At 44.3% G+C, this 18561-nt stretch overlaps 1 protein-coding gene across 2 annotated transcripts; it reads left to right on the plus strand.

Annotated features, from left to right (window-relative positions):
• Positions 1-5261: 5261 nt before the first annotated feature.
• Positions 5262-13786, plus strand: rfx7b (regulatory factor X7b). Of its 2 annotated transcripts, none has more exons than XM_076141996.1 (10): positions 5262-5664; positions 6312-6345; positions 7815-7900; positions 8299-8328; positions 8430-8552; positions 8753-8881; positions 9122-9194; positions 9283-9490; positions 9581-9879; positions 9972-13786. In XM_076141996.1, the coding sequence occupies exons 1-10, from the start codon at positions 5537-5539 to the stop codon at positions 13278-13280; spliced, it is 4419 nt and encodes a 1472-aa protein (XP_075998111.1). In that variant the 5' UTR covers positions 5262-5536; the 3' UTR covers positions 13281-13786. The 2 variants fall into 2 exon arrangements, with proteins under 2 accessions (XP_075998111.1, XP_075998112.1); XM_076141997.1 differs by having other exon boundaries at positions 9584-9879.
• The last annotated feature ends 4775 nt before the right edge of the window (positions 13787-18561 follow it).

Here is an 18561-nt window from a genome sequence, read left to right on the forward strand (position 1 = left end):
TAAATAAAACACAGATGCCAAAAGCTACCAAGCGACCTTTTCCTCTGACAGAGATCAGTTCTTTATCTGAGACACTAAGCATGCACACACACACACACACACACACCGCACACACATACATGCTGGGGAAATGATCCAAGAGCAAATATATACGGTCCCCTCACCCTGAACTTTGCATCAATCTTAGTTAATTACAGTCTTGTCAGGAGTGCGATTATTCAAACAGGTAATGCAAATGTTAATGAGTTCAAATTTGCATATCTTTATTTTCCCATGGTTGAAATGTCATTGGTTATGACGCTCTACAATGAAGAATGTCACTGCTGATGGCCCCCCCGATACGCTGCCGGCCACTAAGAGGCCACGAAGAGCAAAAGAAAGGGGATGGAAGAAGAAATAAGAAGCCTTTACCAGAATGAAAATCGAGGCTTTACTCACACAAACCAATGAGATCATGAACACAGCACACACTCATCATCACCACAACATCACACTGAGGGACAGCAAATCAGATTAAACGTGATGTGAAAGACGCGAAAACAGAATATCTCTTCATCTTAAACTCACTGTCAACCATTTTACCGTGACATTTCTCTCGTGCATATGCCCGCGACGTACATTTTGAAGTGTAGTTGGCACCGTGCTCGTCGTCATGCGCCTGATTTGACATGGCTTAAATAACTATCTTCCTGCCAGTGATTGGCATTCACACAAGAAGAAGGCGAGCGGGACTGGGGAGCAGATGGTGACATTCCACATGACCAAACTGATCAATCAGCATGCTGGGACGCAGGTGCAGCACAGGCGGGCAGCACCACACCATCCATTTCACCATCTACGAGGCACAAACACATGGGCACCAATAGTGGCACCCTGAGGGCCCGCATGCTCCTCTGTCCCGCTGTGCCAAGGTTGATGACATCAGAATTTCCCATCCGCTCTGCCACGGGACACCAAAGGGAGGAAAGAAAGACACTGCAAAAAAGAAAAAATCTGCAATAACAGCTCGTCCTGGGACAGGTTGCATGTGCATGTGTTTGTGTGTGTGTGTGACGTCAAAGACAGGGACTCCCACATTTCACTGTGCCGCTGAAAATAGGAGACGTGACAATCTAAGCGCTTTTATTTTGGGGATGTGAACAGTATTTGTGTCTCCTTAGTGCCTTACTAACGTACATATGCACAGCAGACAGAACATCATGATCAATATCAGCTCTGATCTATTTTTCCAAGCTATTATCAATTATTTTTGATATTTTTAAAAAAAAGGTGCAATGTACCGAGGGGACTGTATTATTACTATTAATTTGTAGTATTACTATTAATTTAATATAAACAGATATATGTTGTGCTTCACATTATGTATGCATTTATGTGTAGACAATATATATTTAATTCACAGGAATATATTTATGTTAATGCTGTTTTGAAGGGACAATAATAATAATGGATATGTCTTGATCTTGATCTTGAACTTGATCTTGAACTTGATCTCGATCTCGATCTCGATCTCGATCTCGATCTTGATCTTGAAAAATACCCACAAATTCTTTAGAATAATTTTTCAGTGTAATAACACCTTCCTCGATTCCTGCCAGTGCCCACAACATTTTGTATATATGAACAAATGCTAATTGTAGTAGCCAGATAAAGACTGTTTCAGGGCATTTTTAGGTTAGAACATCCATTAGGCGGTTGTGTGGGGAAGGAATTTTAATTGATTTTGCCAAATTCACCTTAAAACTGAGAAACACACATGAGAAGGAAACAACCAGACAGGTACAATAGTGCCAAAGAGTGAATTCAGTGATTTCACACATGGATTAAACATTAATATGTTAGTTTCTGCTTAACATGAGAACAAATATAATCAGAATATCATATATTATCAAAATATTTTTACTCTCATCTCATTGATATGGGAAAATGTAGTATGTAACCCATATCTTATTCCCTGATGGAATTAAAAATGTAAATTTAACAGAAAGGGTCAGTAGTGAAGTGCAGAGAAGGCAGCATCTCGCTTGGAGCTGGATCTGGTGTTTGATACCTGCTTGGCGTGACAGTGTTCAGGATAAGACCTGTGCACGGCAGGCTGATCTCTGAGTCTTCCTCTTCTTGTGCCAGAATAAGTGGGGGTTGTAAGAGGATTGCAAATCGCCACGGCTCCAGCGAGCACGTGAGAGACAGACCTACTGACCTCTTTGCCTCGCCGACCCACATTCGGCAGCATCTACAAGGCAAAGACGGGTAGCGTTAGGTTGCCGCTAGTTTAGCAGGTGACCTGGAGAGATTTCCCGGGAGAATCCCACGAAATCAAAGCTCCAATATAGATAGCCGGGCGTAATAAGAAGCAGTGATTATGGGATGGAGCACATGTTGCTGTTGTCTTCACGTAGGCCTTACAAGTCACAACAAACCGATCCTATAAGACGGCCTATTACTTCAGTCAAAATACTCTTTACGTGAATACAAATATGATAACACATTTTAAGGAAGTGAAGCTAACATTTGGAAGAATGAGCAAGGGCAAAGACCGCTGAGATGAGACCCTCCAACCCAAATCAGAAGTGACAGGAGATTGACAGTAAAATAAATCAGACGGGAATAGCCAGAAACCCAACGTCAAAAATAGAGTGAGAAACAACGACTAACAAGGAAACAACATTTTCTTGAAATTCCACACCTCTGATGTTGTCAACAAGAAAATGACACAGGGCCTGATGGGTGACTGCAATGCACTGAGAGAGAAAGAGAAGCGATGGAGGAGATCAAAGCAAAGATTCAGCCAGATGATCAATTTTATCTTCATGTTCCTGTGCTGAAGTAGATTACAAATGTGGAACTTGTTTCTGTCTGGGATGTTATGTGTCATATCAAAGGAACATTTCCCTTACACTCTGACAGACAGCAGAGCTTCTTGAAACTCAAATCTTGAGATATTGCAGCCTTTTGAGCACAAATCATAAATTCAAAATGTACCGTCACGGTTAAAAATCTACTCTATATGGAGGAGAAAATAGTTTATATTTGTAGAGGTTATTGAACTATAATGTATATCAATGAAATGTGTAAATACCACAATAACAAAAATAAGATGCAGTATATACACTTTGCTATTTTGTCTATTCTTTCTTGGTAAACATCACAAACCAGAATTAACTGCTGCAGGTTAAGAGAGAGAGAGAGAGAGAGAGAGAGAGAGAGAGAGAGAGAGAGAGAGAGAGAGAGAGAGAAAGAGAGAGAGAGAGAGAGAGAGAGAGAGAGAGAGAGAGATTATAATTACACAAGGTGACTAATAGTAATCAGCTTTTGTGTTTTAATTGGTACACCCTAATGTCCTGACCTGGATAATAGATCAGCTGATAGTTTCGTGTTAGGATCTACATCTATAGTTTTGATGACGTTTCTATGGTTGTGGTTGCTCTTGTCCTCAGAGTGTAGAATGAAGAGGCCTTGTCCTTGCATGTCTTCCCCATGTCTGCCGTTTCAGTGGAGTAACATTGCCTGTTTCTAACAATAGATGGCAGTATAAAATAAATCATGACGAAAGAATTTATTTAGGTCTTGTTTTTCCTGACCTGGTGACTTCATTCATTTGGGTTTTCACATTTCTATTTCCATGAAAAGATTACTTGTGCTGTCACTGATTATTTGTGGGCCTGCTACATCATTTATGACCCAAACTATACGGAATATTTTCCATAAATGTCATCCATAATGGATCCACGGGTGTGACATGAGTGTGTGGTGTATTTATATCTGGTACACACTGTCTGAATTCAGCTCATTCTCCTGGGTTATTTTTTGCACCAGCTTTGTCTCACATTACAGCCATAAAAATTAATAGTAAACTGGGATGAGCAGGATAAATTATGAATCATGGATGCGATAATAGAGATTTTTATCGGACGATTGTTTGATAGAAACTTACTGGTAAATTCTAAGATCAAAAGCAACACTGATTAACTACTGGTTTGTGTGTTGAACTGGTATCATCCTGGCTGTTTACCCGTTGTCACTATCAGATCAGCCTGCTTCCTGCACCAACGCCCCTGGCGGCTGACAGTGGAACTACTTGACAGAAAACAGCATTAAGTAATCCATAATGGAAACGTAAAGTCCCGGTCAGGATTTTCAAATTAAGTGAAAATCGAAACGTCTTGCACTGTGATCAATTATAACATAACCAGACGTCATTAAGTGCATCTGAAGAAGGTTCCACATCATTTACTTGTCCTAAAGGCTTTAACAGTGTGGTCCATTGATTGTTATCATAGATATTGGTATATCAATATTAGCAATATAAGCACCAATTCAAGAGTTTAATAATGATAATAATATATTTGATGATGAATATACCCTACAACAATATAACATCCATTTCCCATTTCCAGCATTGTTTTCTCTGATCTTCTCATGTATCATCAACAACCATATTGCACACACACACACACCACATATTGCTGCTCCTTTTGTAACATTCTGCTTCTGCTTGTTTCTACCGCATACAAATCACTTCTTTGTTTGAAAGTATTGATTATTGTCCTTTTCCAATTTCCCTAACTATTATTATTACTTTGTCTAATGTATTTGGGCAATTAATACAGACTTATTATTGCCTTTACAGGGTGCTTTGATATTGATTAGTTGTGAAAAACCCAATTTAGATTTTTAAGGTATCTTCACCAGGAAAACGAGGCCAAACAATATGATCAAGGGAAAATTCATGATGGCAACTGAAATCCAAATGAACCAATGGAGAAACAAAACATATGCAGGTGACATTGAGACGGTCACTGTAGATGATGATGGTACTTATTGCACATTCAAATCCTCTTCATGTGATGTAAAAATTACTGTAGTTTTGAATCATATCAGATGCAACTGATTCACACACCAGGTGTTACATGTGTGAATTTCTGAAGATAGCCTGGGGAAAATATTAACATACATGATCAAAATAAATAAATCAAGGTAAAATAAATGATCTGGGTACTAAATCTGTCGGAAACATTCATTCATGCTAGATATGTTTCCTTCAGATGGAAAGAATGCTGACATCATTACAGCGCAGGGCTGAGTGTTGAGTCCCTCTGCTTAAAAGTGTTATTGATTAAGTACAGTGTAATAATAAACTGAAGAATATCAATTAAAAGCTTTCAATGTTAAAAATGAACATTTGTTCACTCTTATTTTGAAGGCATGGCCCGCTGGTGTTCCGGCCCTGTGGCGGCCTTCTGTGCTGAACTTGACGCAGCGGCTCGTCTGTAGCTGCTGCTGCCTGCTGCAGGCGTGCTATTTGCGGCAGCGGAGAGCACAGCGAAATGCCTTTTGTACACCCGACTATTTTTTCTGTTGCTTTTGTTTTGTGTTCTCCGAGGGTCACATCACGGTGTCTGGTAGCCATGTTGTGTGCTGGATTCAGCGGGCTGTCCTAGCTGCCTGAGCCGCTCCAGCAGCGGTGGGTCCGGTGCAGTGCACAGCCGGGGATGAGGCCTACTTGTTAAAGCTCCCCACCAACCCCTCCATCGTGATGGCTGATGATCAACAACAACCTGGTCAGAAGCCTGCCTCGGGATTAGGCTCTCTTCCAGCGTTGGTGCCGGGACTCCAGGGGCCCGAGGCGAACGCGTTGCAGTTCAAAATAAAAAATTCAATTTGGTAAGGATGGAAAGATGAGGGGGCTCCCAAGCTCCACTCTGCCCCTTTTTACGCTAGCTATAGCCTCGTAATTAGCGTGTCAGGGAGGCAGGCAGGCAGTGTGTGTGCTGCACAAAGCCGCTGGAAATAACAACACACGCTCCCTGTAGAACCCAATGTTTCTGCTTCGGATCCGGTAGCAGCGATTATAGAGGCGGTAGCAGGTCGCTTGTTTGTGGGGGGAGTGACACGGTCCCGTCGGTGTGTGCAGCGGTAGTGTCTGTAATCATTAGCAGGGAGCCATAGGAGGCCATGTTATAGATGACACCAACCACACCGGTGCTGCTGATGCTCACCATGACAGGTGTCACACACACACAGGTCACCAGATAACACACGCACACGCCGATTACAGCGTCATATAATGGAGCTGGAACGTGTGTAAAAGGAATAAATCTCAACATGGTACACTTTGATCTGATGAGGTTATTTCTATCCATATTTGTTTAGGTGTTCATTTTGTCACATGGCCTGTTTGATGTGCATCACATTGATTGAAATGTTTTGAATTGATTTTTTTTCCCAACTGTAACCCACGTTATGTTAAAACCCTGCGTGATTGAATCCATTTGACACAAATATAATCTTTGCTCTCTTCTTCATTTCAGCAAATCTGTACAATCAAAAGTGGACAGCATATTGGTGAGTAGCAACGATCCACTGTGTTCTGATTTGAGACTCAAGATATGATCCAATATTGACGGTTTGACTGTTTTTGTGTAGCGTTTAAAGTCTGTATTTTATTTTATTTTGTGTCATTTTCTTGCTGGTAAAGTGGGCGTGACACCAACACATGTAAGAGAGAATTTAGAGAGAATAATACTTAAAACACACACCTTCGTATTTAAATTTCAACAGCTTGTGTGTGATTTTAACCACTTAGTTATATATTTATTATATCAGTTTTTGCCTTTTGAACTTGAGTATAAATCCAGCTGTTGGACCCAATATCATGAGCCCTGATGATGTCATTGTTAGCCGTGCAACACATTCCTTAATGTATTTTTACATTTTTTTGTTTTTGTTTTATGGGTATTTTTTTAGGCCAGAGGTTGTGATGGTGTTTTGTAGGGTTGCATTACACTGCAAGCTTTACTATATTAATAGCTGTGAGTTGTTTTTGTTTACATTGTGAGTATCCAAGTATGACTTAAAGGGATTGGATCCTTGTTACATCTTAAATACATTTATATCTGAATTCTATGTGTTTCCTTGTGTTATATATTGGTGTTATACTGTGTGTATGCCTGCCTGGATTCACTGAGCACCAGAAAAAAGGGAAAATTTGTTTAAAAATCATAAATTCTGTGTTCATGTTGTGTGCACCCGGATTTTTGTTTAAAATCCATAAATATATTTGAAATCATGTAGAATAATGCAAAATTAGGCATAAAAAATGTTAAAATCGTGACTGGCTCGATACCGAAATAGCAATACAAGGAAAATAAACATTCAAATCCAAATCCAGCCGTATTTTTGCAAGTAAAATCCAACTTCTGAAGCCGTTTTAAGATGTTCATAAAATCTTTGAGGGTCACGGTTGAGAGTATGTGACTTGAAAGCGTGAAGCATGAGCAGTGTGAACATAGAGAGAGGATGCAGCCGGGGTCAGTCACTCCCTGCTTGTAGTAAATGGCCTTTTTCATTCAGTGCTCATTGGCTGACGGCTCTCATCTCGTTCATTCAAGTATTGGTTCCCGTAGCAACAAAGAGGCAAAATAGAAAGGGAAGAAGTGCGATGATGAATCTATTCTTAGGGAAACGATTGTAAAGCAGTAAGGGTGGAATTTGTATTTTGATGAGCATTAAATTCAAAATTTTATCTGAATACTTCCAAACTGAAATTGGGCAAAAACCCAAACCCTGCTTCATGAAAATCAGCCTCATTTACTATGCAAAGTCTGGAGTTTGACTATTGGTCAGTCCCTCTCTCTCTCTCTCTCTCTCCCCCCCCTCCCCCCTCCCCCTCCCTCCAGAGAGTCTTTTGGGAGAAACGTGCCGTATTTCACCTTCAAACACACACGAGTAGAAGATGTTTCCCCTTTTTGTCATCGCACATATTTAACCCTTTGCCTTTCGTTCTCTTTACTCCTTTTTTTAAACGTTTACAGCAAGATGTTGAGAAGTTTACAGACATCGAAAAACTCTACCTCTACCTTAAGTTGCCTTCTGGTCCCAGCAGTGGCAATGATAAAAGGTAATGGTTCCCATGTAGCACACACACACACACACAGCTGCAGCACAGTTTCAGTCTCTTGTGTATAAAAAAAAAAGAAAAAAAGTCTGAACTCTGCGAATAAAGTGTATTTTATTAGAATATTATAATTTCTATATCCTTTAATTTCATTTTGCTTATTTAATTTCGTTTGGCAGTATTTCTCTTTGTTATTGTGATTTTATTTCCAGGTCGGCGGTGAGTTTATTTTTAGCCTCACGTCTTTAAGTGTCACTCATCCATTCCTGCTGCACGGTGGATAATCATTCTAAAGTAATACTGTTAGGTGTAGATTGCTGCTGTACCTAGCTGTCCATGTGTTTCATTTGTTTCCCCATATCAATTCATCACCCCCCAATTCTGCACATTTGGACTGAGAGTGAGAGGGGGTCCTCTGCTGCTGGATTATGGTATTGACGTTTCCGTATTCACAAGAAATGGCGTGTGTCAGTCGGCGACCAATGCCTCACCGAAAGTTTGTTTTTCCCCCTTCCCCCACCGCGCATCTTAGTGATCAGAGTTCCATGTCGTCAAGCCGTACTCAACAGATGTACGCATTCAACTGGATACGGAATCACCTAGAGGAGCATCCAGAGACTTCCCTCCCAAAGCAAGAGGTGTACGATGAATACAAGTGAGTAGCGATCCTGTCGTCAGGGGAGCGGGGAGGGAAAGGGGAACGTGTTTCTAGCCTAATTTACACCTTCATTGTGTACACGGCGGGGTCATACGTCGATGTAAATGCAGACAGAACTCATTGCGATCGGATCTCTGTCACGCTTTCATTCATAAAATCTCCTCACCCTCACCGTTTCTCCTTCTCTAATCTCGCAGGAGCTATTGTGACAATCTCGGCTACAATCCACTGAGCGCCGCAGACTTTGGTAAGATCATGAAGAACGTCTTCCCCAACATGAAGGCGCGTCGCCTGGGCATGAGGGGAAAATCCAAATATCCTTTCACGTTGCCATGTAAATGAGCTGCTCTCAGCCGGTAACACAGGTTCCTCACAGCAACTTGGAACACCAGGTGGACGCAGCTGAAGCAATATGCCGGCAATATTAGAAATTGTATTTACAGTTGTCTGACACACTGTAGAGCTGTTATTTGGTTTTACATTTGATGCAAAAGAGAGGAATAGAAAAGACACAGTAAGTATTTATGTTATAAAAGCCTTAACCCTATGTTCACATATTGCTACAGTGGATTAAGGAAGAAAGCTTTTGTTCACATGCCATCTTTACCAAACCTGGATCTGCAGAAATCTGGTGATGGCGTAAGTTTTGCCTTTAGCACTTTTTTTTACACAACCTAACTGAGTGGGACTGTTCCGATCCTCATCCCCTCATCTCTTTGACTCGCAGTGTGAGCTGATGGAACCTACGGGTCAGTCGCCGAGTGCCGAAGATGAAATGCGATCCGCAGCCTGCGGTCTGGTGTGCGAGTGGGCCCAGAAAGTCCTGAGTCGTCAGTTTGACAACGTGGAGGACCTGGCCCGCTTCCTGCTCAACAGCCACTACATTGGTACCAAGTCCATGGCTGCCCTCACTGTTATGACAGGAACCCCCACAGGTAAAGCCGTCCAGACGTCAGACTTTCACCCCAGGCAGATGTTGATGCTCGTCCAGATGAGGGAGCCATTTTCAACTTTGCTTCTCTCAGCAGGAATGAAGACCCCAACGCCCTCCTCTGCGTTTGTGCCCACGGCTGAGGCGAACTCTTTCCAGCCCCAGGTGAAGACCCTGCCCTCGCCCTCTGTCGACGCAAAGCAGCAGCTGCAGCGCAAGATCCAGAAGAAGCAGCAGGAGCAGAAGCTCCACTCGCCCCTGCCCTGCGACATCCAGGGCAAGAGGGCCGAGGTCAGCACCCCCGGCCCCATCATACCCTGTGGCAGCCCCGCCCTGCTCTCTCCACAGCCCACTATAGGCATCGTAGTAGCAGCTGTCCCCAGCCCAGTCACGGTATGGGGAGACACAAAACTCCATTTATTCAGATGTTTTATTCCTGATTGAACCCTTATGTATCATCTTACATGTGACTGTTATTCTCCCAGGTACAGAGAGGCAGGCAGCTGATGACCTCGCCCAGTCCTGTAGGGACAGCAGAGGGGAAAGTCGTGCCTGTGAACTTCCAAGTGGTCACTCAGTCTCTTAAACAGTCCCCCAAAACCCCTCAGAATATCTCAGCCAGCCCCGTGGGTGACCGACTGGCACGGCACCGGTACGCTCAGATTCTGCCCAAGCCCTCCGCGACCAGTGCCATCACTCTGCGCTCCCCCCCCACCCTGCTCATCACCAACAGCCCCATCAAAACTGTGATGCCCAACCCCCACGTCAGCTCAGTCAATGTGGTGAAGATGACGGCCATCGCGTTGGCCCCCAGCGGCGGCAACAACAGCACAACCGTGCGTCCGGCCTCGGCGGGCATGAGTGCCTCGGTCGCTCTGGATGACTTCCATCATTCTCACGGGATGGCGCCTCAGTCTCCTGCGATCAGACCCTGCGCCCCCATCGCCACCCTCACCCTCTCCAACGACACCAGAATGGTGTCCGAACTCGGAAATGACGAAAAGAAAGACAGAGACGAGAGAGTGGCTAAGTTCAGGGCAGCCAGTGAACCCAGCTTCCTTGTCAAGTGTTCACCAGGACCAGACAAAGGAGCCAGGCTAAAAATGGACGCCACTTCCTCCCCCTCCTCTATAGCTGTAGCTGGGACTCAGGACAGCAATAACAGTAACTGTCACAGTGACAGCACTTTGTACCTGACTGTTGATAATCACAATTCCAATGGCAGCACGTTATCCAGCGGCTCCTCGGCTCTCACCCTGTCCAAGGACGACTCCAAGAGCCCCAGGAAGCGGACGGGCCCGAGCGGGGACTCCCACGTGATCCCCGTGAAAAGGGTCTTTATCTCCCAGCAGCCACTGGCTCTACTTGACAATCCCAAACCCGGACTCAGCATTGGAGTGAAGAGGATCCCCAGACCAGGAACTCCTGCCAGACCAGAGAGTGCCCCGTGCAAAGTGACTGTGAAACACATGGGGCCCACGCAGATCCTTGCACTCTCCGACTCGCCCATCACACACACAGAGGGCTCCCAGACTGTTGTGAAACCCCTGGCCTTGGTGTTGAAACCCGCCGACCATCCTCTCAGCACTAGCACCAGCACCGGCGCCGCTGGGAACAACACGTCCGACGAGATGTTGTTACAGCAGATCACTGGGGACCCTCACGCCATACCAGCCAACTCAGGAGCACAGGACGCCTCTGTGATCAGTGACTTAAAGAGCACAATATGGGAGGAGGGACAGCTGGAGGAGCTTCGTAAGCAGGCGTTTACTCAGCAGATACCAGCAGAACACAAACAAGCCCCAGCCGACCAACTTTCCATGATAACCCAAACCTCCGAGGCCTCAGGGCAGCTCACCCTCACACAGGAGATGGTCGACTTCGCCGGCTCTCAGCCCAGCATGGACTACTTCCCCTTCAACGACGACGACATGACCCAGGACAGCATCGTGGAGGAGCTGGTCCAAATGGAGGAGCAGATGAAGCTGAAGGGCCTGCAGCCTCTGTTCAGCAGCTGCGTGGACGTGTCGCTCCAAGGCCAGCAGGCGGGCAACCAGGGCTCCATCCTGAACGCTCAGGCCGGTGCCGCCTTCTACCACTCGGCTCACAGCAGCACCACTCCGGTCCAGACCCCCACCCCGACGCCCACGCCCACCCCGACACCCACGCCCACGTCAGAGATGACGCTGGGGCACACCATGACGAGAGAGAGCCCCTGCTCCCGCATGGCTCCCATCACGCCCGTGGACGGAGTCCTGGGCCGCCACACCCCCATCAGCACGCCGCTGTCCAACTGCAGCAGCAGCGTCCCCCCCAGCCCGGTGGAGTGCAGGAACCCGTTCGCTTTCACTCCGATCAACTCCAGCATCACAGGTTACCATGACGCCAGCATCGTCTCCAGCAGCCCCGTCAAGCCCATGCAGAGGCCCATGGCAACGCACCCTGACAAGGCCAAGCTGGAGTGGATCAACAACCGGTACAACAGCAACACTCCAGGTCCTTTGGCCAACCACGGCATCGGCCTTCTGCCCAGCTATCAAGACCTGGTGGATGATCAGTTTCGCAAGCCACATGCTTTTGCAATCCCTAGTCCGTCGTTTCAGGCGCAGTCCAGACAGGATGTTGCTCACTTTGGTCGTTTGACCCCCATTTCCCCTGTGCAGCAACAACAGCAGCAACAGCAGCAGCTTATATCTGCTGTATCTATCCTGACTAAACAGGAGAGCTTCGCCGTGCCGGCACCGATGGACAACAAGGCCTCGACCTCGTCTGCGTCCAGTGTGTTCCGTTGCCGCAGCGTCAGCCCCGCAGTGCGCCAGAGGAACTTCAGCGGTAACAACGGCCTCCCCACCGCCGCCACCACCAACACGACCACCACCACCACCCGCGCCGTGGTCTCGCCTTTCAACTCGCCCATCACCTCCGAGGTCCTCAGCATTCTGTCCAACAGCCAGACGGTGGGCTCCGTCCACAGCATGGTCCAGCGCAGTCAGTCCGTCCCTCTGAACATCATGATGCAGAGCGAGATGCTGCCTGTGCAGGGCCAAAGTAATACTGCCAAAATCACCAACGTTCTCCTGAGCAAGATGGAAGCCGAGGGGGACGACTCTGTCCGCGGCCTGGGCATCAACAACCTCCCCTCTAACTACACGGCCCGAATGAACCTCACGCAGATCCTGGAGACCACGCCCGCCTTCGTCGCAGGAGCCGCCCACCCGACACAGCTGCCCATCAGCTCCAGCCCCGCCGCCTTTGAGCTCCAGCAGCACAGCTTCCTCACCGGCGGCGGCGGGGAACAGGTGAGTTTCTCCGCCGGCGACAGCCAAGCACAAGCGGGGCCCGGGGAGCAAGACCAGCAGCTCCAGCTCCAGGAGAACCCTGTTCAGACACAACCGCAGCTCCTCCTCCAGAGCACACAGCAGCAGGAGGCGGAGGACGAGCAACAGCAGCTGGACTTCAACACCGTCAAGAACTTGCTGGGGGCCGACGACGGACTCAACCCCAGCTCGCAGCTGGTGGGCCAGGTGGCGTCGGAGCTCAACGCCGTGGCGTCGGACTTTTCCAACGACATGAGACTGACCTCGGACCTGTCCAGTAGCATCACTGACCTTAACACATTGGACGCCAACCTGCTGTTCGACCCCAATCAGCAGCAGGAACAATATGAAGACTCGACACTGGAAGAGCTGAAGAACGACCCGCTTTTTCAGCAGATATGCAGTGATACTGTGAACTCTGGTTTCGACTGGCTGGAAAGCAAAGACCAGCCCACCACAGTGGAGATGTTGGGCTAACGATCTCTTTCCATCCTGTATGATTTCTGTCGTCTCTGTCGTCTGTCCGGTCTGTACGTAGTTGATCCGTTTTTTTGAACTATATTTGGGATTTGTCTGGACTTTGCCATTCGTTCCGTTAAAAAAAAGTGCCAGGCTTACCAGGAAATCTCTCCGACTCGATCTCTTTACGTTCTCTCCTCTCCTTTTTGTCGATCATTTGTCACCCTGAATTTTACAGTACATGACTAAATCTCTCTCCCTCATCCCAAATCGGAAGTGCGAGCGTTTGTAGTCGGAGTCGGCAGCGGCAGTGCAGTTATGGCGGCAGCGTGCACTCGGCAAAGAGCAGATAAAAAAAGAAAAGAAAACCTAAATCTTCCACGTTATAGCCTAACAATAATGCAATATTTATATTCAACTCAACGAAAGCGAAGATAGAAATTTGGCACAAAAGACTTCACCAAAAAAGATGTGTGCTGTTGTATACAATTTTCAGCTTGTGTGCAGTTTTAAGGTCAACCAAATAGAAAAAACAACATCTGGACTGTAGTATATGCACATAATAGTTATAGTACATTTGCCTGCCATATCTGAATAATAACAAGGGTAGCATCTCCTGCTGCCAGGTGCTGAATTTATGACATAATCTTTATACTTTATCATGTACCAACATCTGAGCATTGTCCAAGAGTGAAATTTTTTCTTAAAGCCTATACTTCTTGTACTGTTTAATATCTTATAAAAGGGAGTTGGACGAGGAGAAGACGGGAATTCAGGCCCACTTTGTGGACTTATATATATATATACGTGGAAAGGAATCAACAACTTTGGCTGCCTTATTCCCAAAGTCAAGGCCTTACGCCATCTTTAAAGAGACTGTATATAGTAAAACTCTTCAGATGACTTTGGAAGCATCCAGAGCTTTGTCATATCAAGGCAGCTGTTACTCTTGTTTCACTTGTTTCTTTTGCCGTGTATAAAATGCTTATTGTACAGGCTGAAGACTACCACCCACCCCCCCGCCCAGCCCCACGTGTGTGTGTGTTCTCGTCGGTAACAGATTAGAAGAATTTGATTGGCTGTCATTTCATCCAAAAACAAAAAACAAACACCAGAAGGCACACTTTTAAATTCACGATGGGTTTTCCGTTTGTTGTTGTTGTTTTTGTTCCGTCGGCGTGTTCTGCTCCCTGATTGGATAAGAACATCGGTGGTATGGAGAAGGCTTCATCAAGTAGAAGGTGAGATGTGGCAGAGGGAGGCCGTCTCGAGATCCAGATGGAACTCTCGAATTTATCGTTTTGCGGCGATCTGGCCTTTTTTTTGTTCCCATACCAAAGACCATCAGTTTAACTAACATGAGATTAATACCCCAGGAGGACACTCCCGAGTAACCGTCGGCGATGGGGGTGGTGGGTGGGGGGGAACGGGGCGCCCTCGAGGAAAGTTTTATTGCACTTGAGGACTGAGTTGCATAAATCTTATGTACAGTATGTAAATTTGTGAAATGGTCACTGTCCTCTGTTTAATAGGTGACCATGGACCTGAAAGCATGTTGAACCCATCACTGCTAGCCAGGTAGGCTCTGTGATACAGTAGGATGCTTGCTTGAGTTTTTGGCTATTGTCAATGTTGTATAAGTCATGTTAAAGCTCCATTTGTACATAGGATAGATACATAGAAAGTTGATGTATCAAGACACTATATTATGGCCATTATTCTAGCTAAGTATGTGCCATTTAAAAAGAGAAAAAAAGCTTAACAGATCTATAGTCGGCAAGATACTGTATGTTGTGTGTTACATTTCTGGCTCAATGTGTTGTAAAAGTAATGCTGTCTGGTCTCGCTTGCTGATTTGATTTTGTTTCCTCAGTTCAAAGATAATAGGTCTCTGCGGTTGTGCAGACGTGGTGTGTACTTTGAGCAGTATCAATAGCATGGTATATTGAGAAAAAAAAACGTTAACGTGATACTGTTAGCTGGTTGCAAACATTTCTGTGACACATTTGTGCTCAAAGCCTTTTTCAGCAGACACTGGAAAACCCCATCACTCAACGTTTCAGCAAACTCCGGAGGTTCACATTATTGCACTAAATTTTTATGACACCTGGTTTTGCCACATCTTTATGGACAAATGTAATTATGGCTGCCCGCAAAAATATTTTTATGACAAGATGAGTAAGGAAATTAACTGAATTGTCAGAATATGACTAATTGTCTTGTAGCAAAATGTGCATTAATCTCAGTGAGATACACATTCTTACTCGTTCTCATACATGAGAATATAAAGCATTGAGGGGAAAAAGTTAAAATAACCTTTTAAAACCTACATGCTCATTATGTTGATAAATGATTGTACGCACGCATGTGTGATGACTTCTGTTGTACTTTGTATCCTTGGTAACCACTGTCTTCTGTGATTTGAGCAGGTTTTGTTAACCAGACTGGCAGTGCTAGTTTCATGAGTTACATTACGTTCATTGTGTGCTGTTTACTAAATTAATGTTATTCTATATGTTTTGTTGACAACTGTTTATTTTTTTGTCGATTTTACATATTCTTATTTTGCTAGATACATTTGTGAAGAAATTTTAACATTTTCTCTTAATTGTTTTCTGTATCAATAAGGCACTGATATTTGAATTTGAATGAAGGAAATGCACCTCTTTAAGCGTACAGGAGCTCCATCAAACAGTGACTCTGATTCTGTACCTTTGACTGAACCAGAACCAACTCTGTTTGCCTATCTTGTCCATTTCTACCAGTAGAAGAACCCTCCTCTGTGGTGTTGTCTGGTGTACTGCTTAATGTACAGTAGCTTGTTAATATTGCAAAAGCGTTGTTTCTTTTTTCAATGGAAAGTACTCACTGGTGAGATTTTTAAAGTGGTTTTAAAAGCCAATAAACTTTTTTCAAGAATCTTCTCGTGTGTTTCATCGTAGATTATTTGCATTTCATTACTCATGATTTTTATTCATTTTCACTTTTATAATATTGGACTAGAAGAATGCTGAGTTTCTTGCACGCACAAGATATTATTAGATAGTATTTGGTGAGAACTTTACAATTTAGGCTTGAAAATCCTCTTCACATGCTGTTCACAGATAATATAGAGATGGCAAGTAAAGTATTCATGTGTTTGTAATGATAATAAAGCTTAACTCACAGGGTTCAACTAAGAATTTGCATATACACTGAGGTAGTTCATCATCAAAGTATCTGGTGCTCATGAGAAACTTCTAAAATGTATAATTATTGCCAATACCACCTTAAGGGCTCCAACAAGGCAAGAGCTGTAAAAGCACAGAGGATCCTTGTGCCACTGCTAAGAGCAGTGTGTGTGTGTGTGTGTGTGTGTGTTTGTGTTAGAAAGGAAGCACACAGGCACATGGGACAAGTTGGCCTATTTTTAACAATAGAAAAACAATTCTTGGTGATACTGCCTGTGATTTTACAGAATGTAATGATTTGCGGCGAAATGATGTCCAAACTGGGTCACTGGTGTTTTGTTTATTTTAAGCCTAAGCATTTGGGAGACATGACGTGAATCTGTTGTCTGTAGAATGAACCTTCATGGGTCTCCAACATGTGGAAAAGCTATTTGAAGCTTTGTGAGACACTGATATGTTCACTGCTGTGTTGCCCAAGAAATCATTTTATTTTCATGTGACTGAAAATCATCACATCTTGTAAAAATCAATCAATCATGTCACTTTAAGAGTTAAGAATCGACAATAATAGAAGCTACTTGATGAACCCCATTTTATCTGTACATTTTTTGCCACAATAATAGTCTTTGCAGAAATCCCTACAATTCTCCACTAGGGGGCGCTTCAAGTGGCACTGATGTTGCAACCGGCACTGATTGGAAACCACTGCACTTGCTTTGAAAACGTGCACAGCAGGACTCAGTATTAATTTGGTGTAATAAGGTGGTAGAGTAACCAAGCTGGTTTGTATTAAATTGTTTTCTAATGTCTTATGTGGTATCAAAATCTATAATCAAAACACAGGAGGTATCAATATTTTGACTGCATACTTCCGAGCCTGTGACATAATAATACTGCAAACAATATGACATTAGTGTTGTTTATTTGCTTTTAGTCCGTCACCATACACTTGAATATATTAGCAGTCAAGTTTATGCAAACCCTAACCCTTTCCATCCCCCTCCTGGCATGAGGTCAGAGGTCTTCAGATGACCTCTGCAGTCAGTGGGGAGTGGCCTCCTCCATATACCAGCACTGACCAATCACAGCCCAGTCCGTTGGTCCTCTGCTCAGCTTTCCCAGGGCCTCATGATATTCATAACATGTTAATGACCTTTACCCTATTGATCATGGCCAAACAGCCTAACCTTTAGCCATGTGGAGCCCTGCCGTAACCTCCACCTCCAAACCACAACATTTGGCTACGTGAGTCGGCAGATTTCAGGAGCACATTTTCTATTTTTAACGTGTTTGTGCAGCATATCCGTCGTCATATAATGCAAAACTAAAGGCAAACAGAAGTAGTAGCACAGACACCTGATGTATCCTACTCCGATCCTATCCTAACCTAATCTGTTTTCACTCCTAAAATCAGCATTAGAGTTTATAAGTCAAAGTGGAACAGATCTTTATTTTCTCTGAAGAAATGAAATGTTTCCACGTATTATTTTAATCTTTATCTTTGATTTTGACAGCTGATGCATGTAATTAACAAACTAATATCTTTTGTTTCACGCATTAAACTATCATGTCAGTACATGATGTACAGTACAAGGAACCAGGGAAGCGTTTACAGATTAACTGAATAAACTTTTTAACTTGAATTTAGTCTCATTAATAAAATGATCTGCAAATCCAAATTATTGAGCAAACACATTACAGGATGCCATTAACCTTGCCGTTAGTTTTGAGCTTTGAAATATAACTATGAGGCTTTAGATGATTAAATCAATAGTTAGCTCTAATCAATACATAATTACACCACACACTCTTCATTTGATTGGATATTGAAGTGTGGAGGTGCATGTTTCTGCTAGCAATCCCTTACAATGATTACACAAACATTTATACACTGTTGCGAGAATTACGCAACATCTCCTGGAGGATGTAAACAAGTTTCCCTGTTTGACCGTAATGGCCGCGTGAACCTGAACCTATGGATAGGGTTTTTTTTTGCTGATGTATCCGATTTCACAGCTGGAGCTCATTGTATTGCTATTGAATGAGGGCTGGGAGATGGGAGGGTCATTGTCAAAAGGCACGGGCTGCTGGATCAATATCTGAATTCATTAAGCAGCTGACTTGCACCC

The sequence above is a fragment of the Genypterus blacodes genome, unplaced genomic scaffold, assembly GCF_046128005.1.
Source record: "Genypterus blacodes isolate CSIRO-AG114 ecotype Tasmania unplaced genomic scaffold, CSIRO-AGI_Gbla_v1 ptg000021l_1, whole genome shotgun sequence".
Taxonomy (NCBI): Eukaryota; Metazoa; Chordata; class Actinopteri; order Ophidiiformes; family Ophidiidae; genus Genypterus; species Genypterus blacodes.

Excerpts from the sequence above, each read along its gene's own strand:
- rfx7b (XM_076141996.1), top strand. The coding sequence starts at position 5,537 with ATGGCTGATGATCAACAACAACCTGGTCAGAAGCCTGCCTCGGGATTA. Across the intron at positions 8,329-8,429 it reads TCCTCTGCTGCTGGATTATG|TGATCAGAGTTCCATGTCGT; the intron begins GTATTGACGTTT and ends CGCGCATCTTAG. Across the intron at positions 9,491-9,580 it reads TATGACAGGAACCCCCACAG|CAGGAATGAAGACCCCAACG; the intron begins GTAAAGCCGTCC and ends TGCTTCTCTCAG.